The sequence below is a fragment of the Pseudophryne corroboree genome, chromosome 6 (genome assembly GCF_028390025.1).
Source record: "Pseudophryne corroboree isolate aPseCor3 chromosome 6, aPseCor3.hap2, whole genome shotgun sequence".
NCBI classification, from domain to species: Eukaryota; Metazoa; Chordata; class Amphibia; order Anura; family Myobatrachidae; genus Pseudophryne; species Pseudophryne corroboree.
The window spans coordinates 789,638,380-789,656,837 of record NC_086449.1 but is presented as its reverse complement, the minus strand read 5'-3'; the positions used below and the strand labels follow the sequence as shown (position 1 = coordinate 789,656,837).

General features: G+C 46.3%; 1 protein-coding gene across 1 annotated transcript in view; it reads left to right on the top strand.

Moving 5' to 3' along the window:
• Positions 1 to 3,934: 3,934 nt before the first annotated feature.
• Positions 3,935 to 18,458, top strand: part of LOC134933531 (histidine--tRNA ligase, cytoplasmic-like) — a 47,127-nt gene continuing 32,603 nt past the window's right edge. Inside the window, exons 1-2 of the mRNA XM_063928787.1 lie at positions 3,935 to 4,088; positions 10,579 to 10,668. Coding sequence (XP_063784857.1) covers positions 3,972 to 4,088; positions 10,579 to 10,668 — 207 coding nt within the window. The 5' untranslated portion in view covers positions 3,935 to 3,971. The remainder of the gene's footprint in view (positions 4,089 to 10,578; positions 10,669 to 18,458) is intronic.

Genomic DNA, 18,458 nt, shown 5'->3' with positions numbered 1-18,458 from the left:
CTCTTTGCAGATTAATCCTGATTTAGGATTTTTTCTGCAGAATTGGGTAAGTTCAGTCGGAGAGATCAGCATTAGTCGCAGCAGCTTGAAGTTGAGTGAGCAGATGGACGCTGTCAAGGGAGGGACATGCTCTAGTGAGTGCAATGAGTTCTGCAGCTTGCGCGGACTGATAAGGTATTGGCAGGGTTTCCAACACAGTGTCAGGGAGGGTGACAATGGCATAGCCAGCCTGGTATGTATTGTCATTGGGCCTACTACAGGAGCCGTCAACAAAAACTATGTCTGCGCCTGGTATGGGAACGGGAGACATGTCAAGTCTGGGAGAAGTTTCAGCTTCAATGGAAGCAGCACAGTCATGTAGGTCGGGTGGTTCATCCTCAGGACCTTTCAAGCCCAAAAGGGCATTGAGAATGGGTGCAGGGCCAGAAGAACTAGCAGTGTACTTAATGGTAAGGGTAGGGTTACTCAAAAGGAGTACTTCATATCCACTAAGGCGTTGTGCTGACATGTGCTGTGTGTAAGCCTTTAAGTATTGCCAGGACATCATGTGTGGTGTGGAGTACTGTGATGTGGCCTAAAGTGAGGGTAGTGGTCATTTCTGCAACCATTGCACAGGCTGCCAAAGCCCCGAGGCAGGCAGGCATACCTTGCACAGACACTGGCATGACTTTGGGAAAAAAATGCCACGGGGCGCAACTTCCCTCCATGAAACTGTGTGAGCACCCCCGCCATGGTTTTACAATTGTCCCTTGCATATAGATGGAAAGGTAGTACATAATTGGGGAGGCCAAGTGCCGGACTTTTTATCAACATACATTTTAAACTTTCATATGCAGTTAACATTTCTTGTGACCATTGTACAGTTTTAGGTTTGTCCTTCAGTGTGGCTTGTCTCAAAATGTTATCATAATAAGAGCAATCAGATATCCACTGTCTGCAGTAATTTACCATACCCAGGAAGGACAGTAGTTCCTTCTGCGTAGTTGGGGTGACCAGGCCCAATACAGACTGTATGCGTTGTGGACTGACTTTCCTCTCTCCCTGAGTGAGCACAAAACCTAAGTAATCAACATGCTTTTTACACCATTGCATTTTTATTTTGGACACCTTGTGTCCACATTCACAAAGCCAGTTTAGTAATGAAACACCATCCTCTCGGCAGGCCTCCTCAGTTTTACTACAGAGCAGCAGATCATCTGCATACTGTAGCAGGACTGAACCATGGTGAGGTTGCCAGGGCCCCAATGTGGCCTGGAGACAACAGGTGCGTCAATAATCTGCACCAGGTAAGTTGTTTACCCTCAAAAGAAAAGGCAAAAAGTAATTGTGTCTGTGAATCTACAGGTATGCTGAAAAAAGGCATTCTTCAAATCAATTACAGAGAAGAACGCAGCATCTGCAGGGATTGCAGAAATGAGTGAGTTTACATCTGGGACAATTGGTGCAATTGGGACAATTAACTGATTGATCGCTCTGAGATTCTGTACAAATCTTATACTGCCATCAGCTTTGGCAACAGGGTTCACAGGAGTACAGTATGGTGATACAATATGTCTGAGAATACCCTGTTGTAAGAATTGCTGTATCATGGGGCGGAGACCTTCTATCTTTTCTGGTGAGAGGGGATACTGCATAGGTCAGAACACAAAACACTGGTTGTTGCACCGCTGTCCACTAAAAAGGGAATTTTACTTCCACCCATAATAAGTGGCAGCAGAGGTGAATCTTTACTATGACGGGAGAGTTGAATAAAGGCTGGGATACCCTCCTCCGGGCCCCGTCAGTGCGCGGGGTCTTTGGAATCTTCCCTGACTGCGGGGTTGGTTCTGTCTGTCAAAGCGTCTGGAGTTCTGATAGGTATGAGTGAGTGCAGGTTTCTTTTTACATCAAAACACCCTGCAGCCTCTTTCTCATATAAATGTATAGCTGCGTCCTTTGCAAGCTTTGCGCAAATAAGATATACAGCCATCGAGGGTAATAGTGGGCTTGGGACAGTGTTTTACTATTATCTAAACTCTGGGTTATTAGTGCTAGGGATAGAGCTAGTGGACGCACCCTCCAGCAGTGGAGCTGGAGGCAATCCCATTTGGTGTGAAAGGGTTACTGCTGCCAAGAGATCTGTGTCCTCAAGCGCAGGATACATTGGAATGCAAGGGGGGAGGCGAGAGGGATACAGTTTCTCACTGCTTCGCTTCTGTGCTGTTGGGAACTGACATTTTTAATCCTCCATATAGAAAGGGTAATTACTGCCTTCCCGTAGGAATGGGTCCTGTCCTGCTTTCTCTGTCCATCCCGCTAAATTATCCACCCATGGGTTAACTAAGTAATACTCTGAGGTAGAGTTGCGGGCGACATACATCTTGCATGTCTCACCAGGGAGGGGCGGGGAATATGTAGGTTTTTTTACTCTGACTAGAGCCCATTGTCAGACAGTAATATAAATCAACAGTACAACTTTAAAAGAAAATATCTAAAATATACAACACTCTACTTACTATACATGCATCAGCTTAACCAGTTAATTAGTCATTGACAATATCACAATATTATCTGTACAGTGAGAACATGAAATCTTTTGACGTGTACGATACTTACCATTCGTACAAGATGTCAGAAAAATACAGCGTTTTAGACAGGAAGCAAGAAAAGTGTTTGAGTAAAGATATCTGGCAGACGAAAACTTACCAGCCGTCTGGACCAAATATAAGAACTTATCTCACTACAAACATACCAAAATATATAGACGATCAAATCGAGGTATTCTCTACGTTACGTATAGACCCCAGGTCTATTTTTTAAGTATCCCAGATACTGACGTCTTTGGAGAATTGCGCTTGGACCCCTGGTCCTTTCTCAGACGTATCTTTAAGTCCCAGACATTAAAGATTCTATGGTATCCCTGATACCTGTTTTATGCTTTTACATAAAACTTCGTAATATTAAGTCCCGGACTTAAATATTACCTTGTCACGTGTTCCCGGAACACTGACACGGATTCAGCTTCAGTGTATGACCGCAATCCTGTATGGCAAAGACAGACAATAAATTCTCTATCTTACCATTCAGGGACGATCACTGAATCGCGGACGTAGCCCCCAGCTGAAAGGATTTGCCCCTATATTCTTTAACCCTCGATGTGATGGCCTCTCAGACGTCTGGGAGTGTAAACCTTTATGCTATCAGTTACATGCACAACACAAGCAGTAAAAATTCACACTGGTTTATTGTTCGTTTAACAAAAGTATATAAGACAATGCATATGGGTGTAACTGACATGTTGTTACATTCCCATTGGCTCGTTGGTAGTTACCAGGCAGAATTGAAAAAGGCGGATGTTCATATATGGGTTTTCTACAAGTTTCTCAAAACATTTAACAAAGTCTGTAACAGGTTTCATCTGGTATAGAACTGACCTTGAGAAACAGACACATACAAGCCTGGTATCTGTATGAGAGACAAAGGCACCTAGCACAGGGCAGCACGCATCCATGCAAACACATAAGAGTTCATATAGCATGTTTTAACCCTTCATTAGGGAGGTAGAAATATTCACTTTTACACTGTAACTATTATAAGGAAATTGATCATATAAAAAGTAATATTTACAAAGCATTGAAGAGGTAACCCTTCACCCAGCTAATATAATGTACACAGGATCCTATAGCCCTATACTCTGTGGCTGCTGCATACAGTACAGTCAGTGTGTATGTGCACAGTGCAGTGTGTACTGTGTGTGTGTGTGTGTATATATATATATATATATATATATATATATATATATATATATATATAACTAGATAGATAGATAATCTCCATCAATCTATATAGCTATACATATATACACATACATAAACTCCTCAGCATGGCGCACATGCGCACTCCCGCTTCCCGTGCTGTCACCATGGCGCACATGCGCACTCCCGCACGCCGGCTTCCCGTGCTGTCACCATGGCGCACATGCGCACTCCTGCATGCCGGCTTCGCCGTCATCATCCACCATGGCAGACAGAGCAGAGCTGGAGCAGGCGGTCGCCCAGCAGGGAGAGAGAGTCCGGAGCCTGAAGCAGAGTAAGGCCAGCTCGGAGCAGGTAAGCCCGGGGCGCTGCTCAGAATCACAGGCCGCACCCGGCGCCGGGGACTGGAGTGAAACCGGCAGCCGGCAGAGGGGCGAGCCTGTAGGCGCAGTGAAGTGTGGGACACGCCGGGGGCTGGTGGGCCCGGGCCGGAGGACGGATGTACTGTGACCAGCATTACACGTGTGTCAGCATTCTCTGCACTGATTTCCCCCCTATGTCCTGTATAGCCATGTACCCCTTCCCTCCCATCATGTGCTCCTGTACAGCTCCCTCATGTCCCTAATGTCCAGCGATACAGTACATGGGGGAGATGTATCAAGAGCTAAATTATGTCTGCACTAATCAGTAAGGTCCCTCCAGTATCGCCACTTGTCACAGCGCAGCAATGTATTAATAACTCAGGCTCGGGGTAACTGACAAACCCGGCACTAGGCATCCCTTTATATTGCATCTCAAACCTTTGTGAGAGTTCAAGTAGAGGAGTTGCCCCTAGCAACCAGCCACCTTCTGTTTCCTCTCTAGCTCAGTCTATAAAATGAGTTATACTGGTCGATTATATCGTTTGTCATATTAATGAACGATATATCGCTAATGAACACAGACTCTGTGCACCCGATATCTCTGTGAACAGCGTCATTCACAGACATCTCAGGGCAGCCGATGCCATGTACTTCAGATGCTTGTGTGTATGGGCGACCCACCGACCACCAACTCTGACACCACAGCTGGACGGGCAAGATTAAATGCCCACCCACGTTGTGCCCAACGTATTGAGTGCCCGTTTGGTAAGTGTATATAGCTACCTAATCAGCCCTCGTAGGCGGAATGGCAGACAGAGCCTTAGAAGCTGAGATCTGGACAACTCCACTTTAGCTCTTCCCAAGGTTTGATACATCTCCCCCTCAATTTTAGGAAAGGAACCAGAGATAAATTAAAAAAGGCTTTATTACATGTCCACGGCTACTGAGAGAAAACAAACCGAGCATTGCGCTTTTCTCGCCAATGTTTGGATGTTTCACTCTTAATACAGATACTTCTGTTTGGGCTAGAGGGATTCAGTTCAGTGAGAAGTGCCAGTGTGCTGCTCTAGAATGGCACATTATGCCAATATCGGGGAATTGAATTCCCCCCTTAGGGGGAGATATAACAAACCTTTGAGTGACCAACTGTATAAGTTGCTCGTAGTAACTGATCAGCACCTGTCATTGTATAGAAGGGACTACATAAATGATAGCTTGAATCATCTTCCCCTTTAGTGAGCGTATTGCTGTGAAATGCATGTGGCGTTCTGTCTCTCCACGTCTTTGTTTAATTCTCCTCCATGCCATAAAGAGTCTGTTCTACGCTTCTCCATACCATAACGGGTCAGTTCTACACTCCGGCATGCCGTAACGGGTCAGTTCTACACTCCGGCATGCCGTAACGGGTCAGTTCTACACTCCGCCATGCCGTAACGGGTCAGTTCTACACTCCGCCATGCCACCCATAACGGGTCAAATAAACCCTTTTTCTGTTTTTTCTGTCTCCTGGTTATTGTTGAACTATTGATCGGAATTAAGTGACTGTTGTGCAGATGTCTTAGTAACATGTATCACAGTGGATTTGTTTGTTTTTGTCTTTCCAGTATATATATTTAAAATGTATTTTGTAGCACCTCTGCATTTTCATACCCAATAATATTTGGTCAGACATGTAATTGGGATAATTGTTGTTCATGTTTTATCATCTGGAGTATCTATCCAGGCAGCGTGCTTTAAGGGTAAAATAAATAGCGGCCAGGGACAATTGCCAAATGTTCTTGACTGGTTAATTTGAGGTTTCTCTAATGAGGCTTAAAAATGCCAATATTGGCATTTTAAAGGTCATTAACTCATATGCAGATGTTGATGTCAGTTTGTATTCAGGGGAGGGGGGGAGGGGGGGGGGGCTGCAGGGAGGGTAGGCACACACCCCTGTTATCAGATCTTATATGTGTGGTCTTTGCTGCATGGCTTCCGCACGTAACCGTACTAGGACTGTGTAACCTGGTGACTAGCTTCACCAACCAGCTTGTAAAGGTTGCCATCAATGTGATTTTGCAGATGGTGACTCGTAGCCACCCACAAATTAGCAGTTTGTAGGGAGATGTGACTGTTCTTATCTTAAGCTGCTGTTATGTTTGCACCGGCCTGAAGCGTACTGTACCATTCAGTGTTCTCTGTTTCTGTACTACAGAGAGCAAATTGCTAAAGAGCACTCGTCTAAATTCTCTAAAACGGAAGCATTTTACTATAGTCTTATCTATTTCAGTTATTGATTTAGAGCAGCCTTGGACAACCTCTGGCTTTCCGGCTGTTGTGGAACTACATGTCCCAGTATAGCCTGCCAGCTAATGGCTATCTGACAGCATGCTGGGGCTTATAGCTTCACAACGCCCGTTCCGAGGGCCTGTTTTAGAAGGTGCTTTATGGCAGGGGCTGTGTAGAGTGCACCAGCTAGGCCCGCTGCTCCTTACAGCCTGCATTGTCTATTTCATCATATTGCCGGCTAATGAGCAGCCTGTTACAGCATTCACTGGAGAAAGATGGTTCATAGACATATAATGGAAATGTTACCCACCTCTGTATATAGTGCACTAGCTTTGGGTGTGGATTCCAGGGGTGGCGCCCAGTATAGCCTGACACAGAGGAAGAGTGACATGCTTTAGTAGCCAATTGTTTTACCAGGACAACTAAAAATACCCCCACACCAAGCTAATAATGATGATCTCCTGTTATTTCACGAGGCCCAACCTAGAGTCTATGTATTTAAGCATCAAGTTTGATCTATGTTGTCCAGATTTACTAGTGTACTGTGCTACCATTCTACTGTAACATTACTATGGTACTACAGGTTGAGTATCCCATATCCATATATTCCGAAATACGGAATATTCCGAAATACGGACTTTTTTGAGTGAGAGTGAGGTAGTGAAACCTTTGTTTTTTGATGTCTCAATGTACACAAACTTTGTTTAATACACAAAGTTATTAAACATATTGTATTAAATGACCTTCAGGCTGTGTGTATAAGGTGTATATGAAACATAAATGAATTGTGTGAATGTAGACACACTTTGTTTAATGCACAAAGTTATAAAAAATATTGGCGAAAATGACCTTCAGGCTGTGTGTATAAGGTGTATATGTAACATAAATGCATTCTGTGCTTAGATTTGGGTCCCATCACCATAATATCTCATTATGGTATGCAATTATTCCAAAATATGGAAAAATCCAATATCCAAAATACCTCTGGTCCCAAGCAGTTTGGATAAGGGAGACTCAACCTGTACAAGAGTAAAGGAAAGATGAGGCAGATTAAGTAACAGTAGTGGTACAGTCATTCTTTATTTTATAATTAGAATCTTAAATTGCTATTATATTTCATTAAAATTATGTCTCATAGGACAAGTTGTGGCAACAATTTTTTTTTTTTATTATTTCTCATTAATGTTTTTGTAGAGAATTGTAAGGTTTTTCGAAGACATTGTATTTCCCCCTTGATTTGCAGCATATATTACCCTTAGGGTGTCGAATTGTGGGCTGTGTGCAATTGTAACACCGCCACTGACTACCTGATGGGCCCGACACACTGGGCGATAATACTGAAAGATATGAACGATCTTGTTCATCGCTGGTGCCCCGTCGCTTGTGCATGCAGGCCAATATGGACGATCTCGTCCATATTTGCCTGCACTGCTATGGATACGGGTGACGTGGGGAGTGAAGAAACTTCACTCCCCCCACCACTGCCACCGTGTCGCCCGTCGGCCGTATCCGCCGCCGGGCAGCAGATCGCAAAGTGTGTAGGGCCCATAAGTCATCCCAGTGGCACCCCTAAGTCATGCATTTTAGTTTGTAGCCTCTTGGGGGTGCAGAATCCGGATGATAGATCGACACTGTATTGGTTTATTGTGTCGACATTGTTCTGGTCGACAGTCAGTAGGTGTATACCATATGGTCTACAAGCATTATGTCCATGGATGAAAGGTCAACAGTACTTGAGGTTGACATGACATTTGTCGACACACAAATGGTCGATACATGGTTTTGGGGGTTTTACACGTTTTCCCAACCTTTGCGTGGGAATAGTAACGCTGACTGATGCGTTTCAAGCAAAGCGAACCTACGAGGGTACACGTGTGTACTGATGATGGTCACATAAAATGAGACCTACAAGAGTTGGCCCAAAAACCTGTGGACCATTTGGTGTCTACCTATTGGCTGTTGACCATGACATTGTCAATCCATTAATCTGCACACTAGTGGCATATATTAAAATACGCAATTTAGGGGGCTTGTGTGCTCTGCACTGCAGGACGGGATGGTAGCTGGATGCTGGTGGTCAGAATCCCGACACCTAGGTAAGTAGACTAACCTTCCCCCGTTTCTCCCCTTAACCCTCCCTGCAGCCTGACCCTGACCCTTCCCGGCATACTTACGATCGGGATTCCGGCCACGGCATTGTGATCCATGTCAGAATCCCGGCGACGGAATTCCGACTACCGGCATCTTGATCGCCAGTATGCTGACCGGATCCCCTGCAGGCATCACTCTTAATTGAATTGACTCTCTTGAAGTGGTTGATTGAATTATGCATGATGCAATGCACAGAAATATGGTGTATACACTCCTAATCACACATTTTTATATCTACCCCTATGGGTCTGCAAACTAAAATGTACGATTCAGGGACAAAACTGACATGATTTGTCACCAGCATTCCAATGGTAGAGCTCCCATATTATCCCTAATGGAATCAACCCCTTGATCTTGTCCTCTATAATCTATTGAGATTTTGTAATACAGGTACTCTATTTTCAAAGCTATATAGTAATCAGCTGCTTATGTATAGTGCAAAGGAAGAAAGTCAAACCAAGGTATATAACAGCGCTATTCCTAAATGTCTCACCCTCAGCGGGTCTTTATCGAGGCACCTCGATCCACGGGGAGAGCAAATCCCGTAGTGGTGAACACCGCAAAAATAACGGCATCCCAAGGATCTGGTGAGCTCCACTGAGTATATCTATAGAACCAAACGAATGTACTGTTTTCTCCTGCCGGAATTGCCTCGCTTAGATTGAGAGACTTTCATTTAATATTTGAAATAAAAGGACTTCTTGTTTTTACCTACACTGAGAAGATAGAGTGGTTTTCCTTTATGTGATAAAATCGGACATTATTAATTTTATCATACTTCATCTGATGTCTGTGAGACATATTTAGGAATAGCGCTGTTATATACCTTGGTTTGATGTTCTTCCTTTGCACGATTGATATTTGGGCAGTGTGAGCTGATCTGACACAAACAAAGGGAAACAGCTGCTTTAGTGTTAAAAGCGCTCTATACGGAGGATAACACTATATTGGACGGACTGTGCTTATGTATAGTGTTTATCTTCTCCATGGGGTCGATTCAATTCACTGACAACTCCCGGCGCTTTTCAATACAGCGACAAGTGACCCTCAATTGTCGGGAATTCTTCTCTCACCCCCGTGGGACGAGAGAAGAAACCCGACAAAAGTGCGGCCGGCGTGAGGCTGATTCTGTCGGGAATCAGCATCGCGCCGGGGAGTTAAGTCGGAGAATGTCCGTTCTCCCGACAATTCAGCCTGTTAAGTCCGCGAGAACGGGCCTTCGCCGACTTAACTGGAGCTGAGTTGAATAGTGACGGGAGCTAACTCCTGGCTCTATTCAACTGTGGGTGAATTGAATAGACCCCCTTGTGCTGTAAACACTTTCTTTTGAAAACAAACCATTGCAATACTTCTCCTAGGTCCTAGTTTATTCCCAATGTGAATTAGGGACTAGTCTGATTTTTCTTCATTAATCCCTATAGTCCACTATACTAATACTCTTTTTATTTAATTTGTGTTTCTTTCTGGAAAGGGGCTTTTATGTATTCTCTGTATCCACCCTAGGGGGTGTTTCCCAACGCACCCTAACCTCTGGCGGGAAAGGATATAATGTCAATAACATTTTTGAAATTATCCGTTGTTATCGGGGGAAACCCACGCATCATCACACACCTCATTTAATTTCTCAGATTCAGGAAAACTACAGGTAGTTTTTCCTCACCGAACATAATACCCCTTTTTTTGGTGGTACTCGTATTATCAGAAATGTGTAAAACATTTTTCATTGCCTCAATCATGTAACGTGTGGCCCTACTGGAAGTCACATTCGTCTCTTCCCTAATCTAAAACTTTCACTAAGAAGCTCAGGAGAGCCCCTAGTGTGCACCCTTCTCGTTCGGGCACAGATATCTAACTGAGGCTTGGAGGAGGGTCATAGGGGGAGGAGCCAGTGCACACCAGGTAGTCCTAAAGCTTTCTTTAGTTGTGCCCAGTCTCCTGCGGAGCCGCTATTCCCCATGGTCCTTACGGAGTCCCCAGCATCCACTACGGACTATGAGAAATAGAATTATCGGTAAGTAAATTCTTATTATTGTTGTTTAATGTTTCTTTCCCTTCGTTGTTAGATTGCAGAAGAAATCGCAAAGCTGCTAGAACTGAAGGCACAACTGGGGACCGATGATGGGAAGCACAAATTTGTTCTCAAGACGCCCAAGGTAAGAGATCCACAGTTCTGCGGATTTGATTGTATATGGATTTGTTTTCATTCCAATTGAGCCACATTCAGCATCTTGTGTCCAGGCCAAACCATCTCCCAAAAATGAAAATACTTTCCAAGACTCCCAAGTTCAAGGCATATTTGTGGCCTTTGAAAGTGAAACATGAGTAATGTATACTGACACACATCCATAAACTATTATCTGAACTACCGTTAGTGTGTTTGGGAGCAAATGCTTGTGACTTACTCCTATCAGTCAGATTGGACAGATAATTGTGTAACGTGTATCCAGCTTTAGTAACCCTACCTGTCATGTGAAATTAAAAAGCTCAAACACAGATTGTCTCAGGGATGTGCTTACAGCTCTGGAATAATTTGTGTTTGCTGTCCTTAAGGTACCTGGTAAAAATTGGGGATACTTCTACCGTAAGCTCTCACGAGCAGGGCCCTCATCCATCATGTGCTTATCCTTCTCTTACTTAAACCGTCCTTGACGGCACCTAATCCTGACACCACTCTGATACTTATGTCAATGTTATTTACCCTGTACTTGTCCTATATTGTCTTCAACTGTACAGATGGAGCCGTGCTCATCTGAGGCGGCTCCATCGCATACGAGCGCTTCCGGCGTGACTAGGCGATCCGTCCGCCTAGTCACGCCGGGAGCGCACTTGAGTTGCTCCCATTCTAGTGAATGGGGGGCATGCGCGTCAGACATCCACGCAGCCCCCGAGCCCAGCGATAGGTGCGCCCAGGTACAGACTGAGACACTAAGAAGAAGAAACGGCTGCGCAAAAGTGGAAGAACAACCACCAATGGCTAATGGGGAATAATTAATAAAAAGAGCTGACGTAGACAAAGAAAAGATTTATTATGTTAATAACATTAATTAAGACATTCGGAGTCTACATATAAAATGCAATAAAAAACTTATAAACAAAATGTAAATATGTCAACACCTAGATCATAGGATGTATGAGCTGCAAATTCTCAATCTGCTTATTGAAAATGGGAACCACAGAGTCCAGAGTTGATGTAATTGTGTGTGTGTGTGGCTGATGATAGATAGATAGATAGATGTCTTGAGAGATTTTCACAGGCAGGTGGGCAAATTAATAAATAAATTGGATTACCTTCTCCTAGGGCTGGTCCGTACCGAGCGTCCTCGGTATTGCGGTCCTGCAATGCCCAGTGTCCGTCTGCGCGGCAAGGAGATGACTGTGCGGTATCCAGGCAACCAGCGGTAAAGAGTGTAGTTTCAGCTGCGTTCTGAGAGAAGATGTCGGCAGTCGTGCACGGGGCCGATGAGTGGGGCTGAAAAGCCGGATGACTTACGAACAATTAACTGCCTGATACGTGGTGGTCTCCCCAATATAAGAGGAGTAGCTGACGGCCGTGTGATGAGCCGGAATGTACAGCCGGTGTAGAGCCGGGATGTCTGTGGTTCAATGAGCAGTTTGAGCCAAGATGTAGGGCCGGTGTAGAACCGGGATTTTCTGTGGCTCAGTGTGCAGCTTGCTACCTAATAGGTAGAATGATCCAGGTGTGCAAAGAGGCGGGGTCCAATTAGTGTGGCTCCATCTGCAAGTCACTGTTGTCCCATTTTGATTTTTCATTTATCTACTCTGTAATTTGGCGCTGCGGATTCCATGTGGCACAATATAAATAAAGGATAATAATAATAAAACGGAAGTACTGACCTGATTTAAACCCCATTTCTCTGACGTCCTAGTGGATTCTGGGGACTCCGTAAGGACCATGGGAAATAGACGGCTCCGCAGGAGAATGGGCACATCTAAAGAAAGATTTTGGACTATCTGGTGTGCACTGGCTCCTCCCCCTATGACCCTCCTCCAAGCCTCAGTTAGATTTCTGTGCCCGGCCGAGCTGGATGCACACTAGGGGCTCTCCTGAGCTCCTAGAAAGAAAGTATAGTTTAGGTTTTTTATTTTACAGTGAGACCTGCTGGCAACAGGCTCACTGCAACGAGGGACTAAGGGGAGAAGAAGCGAACCTACCTTACTGGTGGTAGCTTGGGCTTCTTAGGCTACTGGACACCATTAGCTCCAGAGGGATCGCACACAGGACCCGACCTCGTCGTCCGTTCCCGGAGCCGCGCCGCCGTCCCCCTTACAGAGCCAGAAGCAAGAAGGTCCGGAAAAAATCGGCGGCTGAAGACTTCTGTCTTCTCCAAGGTAGCGCACAGCACTGCAGCTGTGCGCCATTGCTCCTCATGCACACCACACACTGCGGTCACTGATGGGTGCAGGGCGCTGGGGGGGGCGCCCTGAGCAGCAATATTTACACCTTGGCTGGCAAAACTAACACCATATATAACCCCAGGGGCTATATAGGTGTAAAAATACCCCTGCCAGAATTACAAAACCAGCGGGAGAAAGCCCGCCGAAAAAGGGGCGGAGCCATCTCCCTCAGCACACTGGCGCCATTTTTCCCTCACAGCTCCGCTGGAAGGATCGTTCCCTGGCTCTCCCCTGCAGTCCTGCACTACAGAAAGGGTTAAAAAGAGAGGGGACGCACAAAATTTAGGCGCAGTATATCATAATAAGGCAGCTATAAGGGAAAACACTCTCTATAGGTGATATCCCTGTGGTATATAGCGCTCTGGTGTGTGCTGGCATACTCTCCCTCTTTCTCCCCAAAGGGCTTTGTAGGGTCCTGTCCTCTGTCAGAGCATTCCCTGTGTGTGTGCTGTGTGTCGGTACTGCTGTGTCGACATGTATGATGAGGATAATGATGTGGAGGCGGAGCAAATGCCTGTGAATGTGATGTCACCCCCTGCGGGGTCGACACCTGTGTGGATGGACTTACGGAAGGAATTACGTGACAGTGTCAACTCCTTACATAAAAGGTTTGACGACATAGGACAGCTGGCTACTCATCTTGTGCCTGTTCAAGCGTCTCAAATGTCATCAGGGGCTTTAAAACGCCCGCTACCTCAGATGGAAGACACAGATGTGGACACGGATACCGACTCCAGTGTCGACGACGATGAGTCTAGTGTACCTTCCAATAGGGCCACCCGTTACATGATTGAGGCAATGAAAAATTTATTACACATTTCTGATAATACCCCAGGTACCACAAAAAAGGGTATTATGTTTGGTGAGAAAACTACCAGTAGTTTTTCCTGCATCTGAGGAATTAAATGAGGTGTGTGAGGAAGCGTGGACTTCTCCCGATAAGAAATTGATAATTTCTAAGCAGCGTACCCTTTTCCGCCAGAGGATAGGTCACGTTGGGAAATACCCCCTAGGGTAGATAAAGCGTTTACACGCTTATCAAAAAAAGGTGGCACTACCGTCTCCGGATACGGCCGCCCTAAAGGAACCTGCTGATAGAAAGCAGGAAACTACCCTTAAAGCTATATACACACACACGGGCATTATATTGAGACCAGCTATTGCCTCGGCATGGATGTGCAGTGCGGCAGCTGCGTGGTCAGATTCCCTGTCGGATAATATTGATACTATGGATAGGGACAATATTTTGCTGACAATAGAGCATATAAAAGACGCTGTCTTATACATGCGTGATGCACAGAGGGATATTTGCCGGCTGGCATCAAAAATAAGCGCTATGTCCATTGCCGCCAGAAGGGGGTTATGGACTCGGCAATGGTCTGGCGATGCCGATTCAAAACGGCACATGGAAGTTTTGCCCTATAAGGGGGTGGAACTGTTTGGGGATGGTCTTTCAGACCTCGTTTCCACAGCTACTGCTGGGAAATCAACTTTTTTGCCACAAGCTACCCCACAGCAAAAGAAAGCACCGTATTATCAGGTACAGTCCTTTCGGCCCCAGAAAAGCAAGAGGGCTAGAGGCTCATCCTTTCTGCCAAGAGGAAAAGGTAGAGGGAAAAAGCTGCAGCACACAGCTAGTTCCCAAGAGCAGAAGTCCTCCCCTGCGTCCGGTAAGTCCACAGCATGACGCTGGGGCTGCTCAGGCGGACCCGGGTACAGTGGGGTCTCTCACAGGTGGATCCCTGGGTTCTTCAAACAGTATCTCTGGGGTACAGGCTGGAATTCGAGACGTCTCCCCCCCGCCGTTTCCTAAAATCTGCCTTACCGGCAACTCCCTCTGCCAGGGAGGTAGTGTTGGTGGCTATCCAAAAACTGTATTCACAGCAAGTGATTGTCAAGGTACCCCTCCTTCAACAAGGAAAGGGTTACTATTCCACAATGTTTGTGGTACCGAAACCGGACGGTTCGGTGAGACCCATCTTAAATTTAAAATCCGTGAACACATATATCAAAAGATTCAAGTTCAAGATGGAATCGCTCAGGGTGGTTATTGCGAACCTGGACGAGGGGGATTACATGGTCTCTCTGGACATCAAGGATGCTTACCTGCATGTCCCCATTTACCCTCCTCACCAGGAGTACCTCAGGTTTGTGGTACAGGACTGTCACTATCAGTTCCAGACGCTGCCGTTTGGATTATCCACGGCACCGAGGGTCTTTACCAAGGTAATGGCCGAAATGATACTCCTTCGCAAGAAGGGAGTTTTAATTATCCTGTACTTGGACGATCTCCTGATAAAGGCGAGGTCCAGGGAGCAGTTGGTAGTGGGGGTAGCACTTTCTCGGGAAGTGCTGCAACAGCACGGCTGGATTCTCAATATTCCAAAGTCACAGCTGGTCCCGACGACACGTCTTCTATTCCTGGGAATGATTCTGGACACAGACCAGAAAAAAGTGTTTCTTCCAGTGGAAAAAGCCGAGGAGTTGTCATCTCTAGTCAGAAACCTCCTAAAACCGGGACAGGTGTTGGTACATCAATGCACACGAGTCCTGGGGAAAATGGTAGCTTCGTACGAAGCAATCAGACAACATCACGGCGGTCGCCCATGTAAACAGGCAGGGCGGCACAAGAAGCAGGAGGGCAATGGCAGAAGCCACAAGGATTCTCCGTTGGGCGGAAAATCACGTGGTAGCACTGGCAGCAGTGTTCATTCCGGGAGTGGACAACTGGGAAGCAGACTTCCGCAGCAGGCACAACCTCCACCCGGGAGAATGGGGACTTCATCCAGAAGTCTTCCAAATGCTGGTAAACCGTTGGTAAAGACCACAGGTGGACATGATGGCGTCCCGCCTCAACAAAAAGCTAAAAAGATATTGCGCCAGGTCAAGGGACCCTCAGGCGATCGCTGTGGACGCTCTAGTGACACCGTGGGTGTACCAGTCGGTTTATGTGTTCCCTCCTCTTCCTCTCGTACCCAAGGTACTGAGGATAATAAGAAAAAGAGGAGTAAGAACTATACTCATTGTTCCGGATTGGCCAAGAAGGGCTTGGTACCCGGAACTTCAAGAAATGATCTCAGAGGACCCATGGCCTCTACCGCTCAGACAGGACCTGCTGCAGCAGGGGCCCTGTCTGTTACAAGACTTACCGCGGCTGCGTTGACGGCATGGCGGTTGAACACCGGATCCTGAGTGAAAAAGGCATTCCGGAGGAAGTCATTCCTACCCTGATCAAAGCCAGGAAGGAGGTCAGCCTGAAGTTCAGACGTTTGTAAAGGGAGTGCTGCATATTCAGCCCCCTTTCGTGCCCCCAGTGGCACCTTTGGGATCTCAATGTGGTTTTGGAGTTCCTGAAATCACATTGGTTTGAGCCACTTAAAACCGTAGATTTGAAATATCTCACATGGAAAGTGGTCATGTTGTTGGCTCTGGCTTCGGCCAGGCGTGTGTCAGAATTGGCGGCTTTGTCATGTAAAAGCCCTTACCTGACTTTCCATATGGATAGGGCAGAGTTGAGGACTCGTCCTCACTTTCTCCCGAAGGTGGTATCAGCTTTTCACTTGAACCAACCTATTGTGGTGCCTGCGGCTACTAGGGACTTGGAGGATTCCAAGTTACTGGACGTAGTCAGGGCCCTGAAAATTTATGTTTCCAGTACGGCTGGAGTCAGGAAAACTGACTCGCTGTTTATCCTGGATGCACCCAACAAGCTGGGTGCTCCTGCTTCTAAGCAGACTATTGCGCGCTGGATTTGTAGCACTATTCAGCTTGCGCATTCTGCGGTGGGACTAAAAGCCCATTCCACAAGGAAGGTGGGCTCATCTTGGGCGGCTGCCCGAGGGGTCTCGGCTTTACAACTTGGCCGAGCTGCTACTTGGTCAGGGGCAAACACGTTTGCAAAATTCTACGAATTTGATACCTTGGCTGAGGAGGACCTTGAGTTCTCTCATTCGGTGCTGCAGAGTCATCCGCACTCTCCCGCCCGTTTGGGAGCTTTGGTATAATCCCCATGGTCCTTACGGAGTCCCCAGCATCCACTAGGACGTCAGAGAAAATAAGAATTTACTCACCGGTAATTCTATTTCTCGTAGTCCGTAGTGGATGCTGGGCGCCCATCCCAAGTGCGGATTGTCTGCAATACTTGTAAATAGTTATTGTTACACAAATCGGGTTGTTATGGCGAGCCATCTGTTCAGAGGCTCCGTTGTTATCATACTGTTAACCGGGGTTCATATCACGAGTTGTACGGTGTGATTGGTGTGGCTGGTATGAGTCTTACCCGGGATTCAAAATCCTTCCTTATTGTGTCCGCTCTTCCGGGCACAGTGTCCTAACTGAGGCTTGGAGGAGGGTCATAGGGGGAGGAGCCAGTGCACACCAGATAGTCCTAAATCTTTCTTTAGATGTGCCCAGTCTCCTGCGGAGCCGTCTGTTCCCCATGGTCCTTACGGAGTCCCCAGCATCCACTACGGACTGCGAGAAATAGAATTACCGGTGAGTAAATTCTTATAAATAGTAGTGTTCATTCTAGCACCCTGCACCTTTCAAAATCCGTGCAGTTCCGCTGTCCTGCCTGGGGTGTCACTCTTTGCTGTGGTGCTTCTCAGCACACTCTAATCTGTTACTCAGTGCTGTGATACAGACATGTGTCTACTGAGAAGCACCACAGCATAGAGTGACACCCCAGGCTGGAAAGAGGAACGGCACAGGATTTGAAAGGTGTAGGGTGCTAGAATGAACATTAAATATATGTTCTGTGATCTCAGGGCTGACAAAAGGACAGTGCTCATACAGTATGCTCCCTTGCTTAATAGATCTAAAGGGCCCTACACAGTGGGCGATATGAACAATCTTGTTCAGTAATGAACAAGAAATCGTTCATATCTTTCAGTGTGTAGGCACCAACGATGAACGGTGCGCGGCCCCGCTGTCGTTCATCATTGGTGCCGACTCGTTTATACCTGCAAGCCAATATGGACAATATTGTCCATATTAGCATGCAGGGCTATGGGGCAGGGTGATGGGAGGAGTGAAGAAACTTCACTCCCCCGTCACACCTACCCCCACCGCCGGGTGGACCGTATCGGCCGTCGGGCACATCGGCCAGTGTGTAGGGCCCATTACAGTGTAAAGGATGGCTTGCTAGTTTACTATGTGGACCAGACACACACAAATCCACAAGGAGGAACATTGTCAAGTACACAATAATTATAAATAAATAAATAGCCTACACATTGTGGTTGTGTGTGTGTGTGTGTGTGTGTGTGTGTGTGTGTGTGTGTGTGTGTGTGTGTGTGTGTGTGTGTGTGTGTGTGTGTGTGTGTGTGTGTGTGTACGTGAGAAAAACAACCGTGCAGGTGAGCCGCTGTGTGTGTACAGGACGTAAGGGCCTAGAAGTATATTATAAGTGCTGCCAACAAAAACTCCAGATATTGAGAATTGTGGATCGTGTTCCCTTTTTGCTTTTATTTTTTCTGTTACTTTAGTTTTTTTTTTTTTTTCTCACCATCTCCCCTCTTCTTCACAG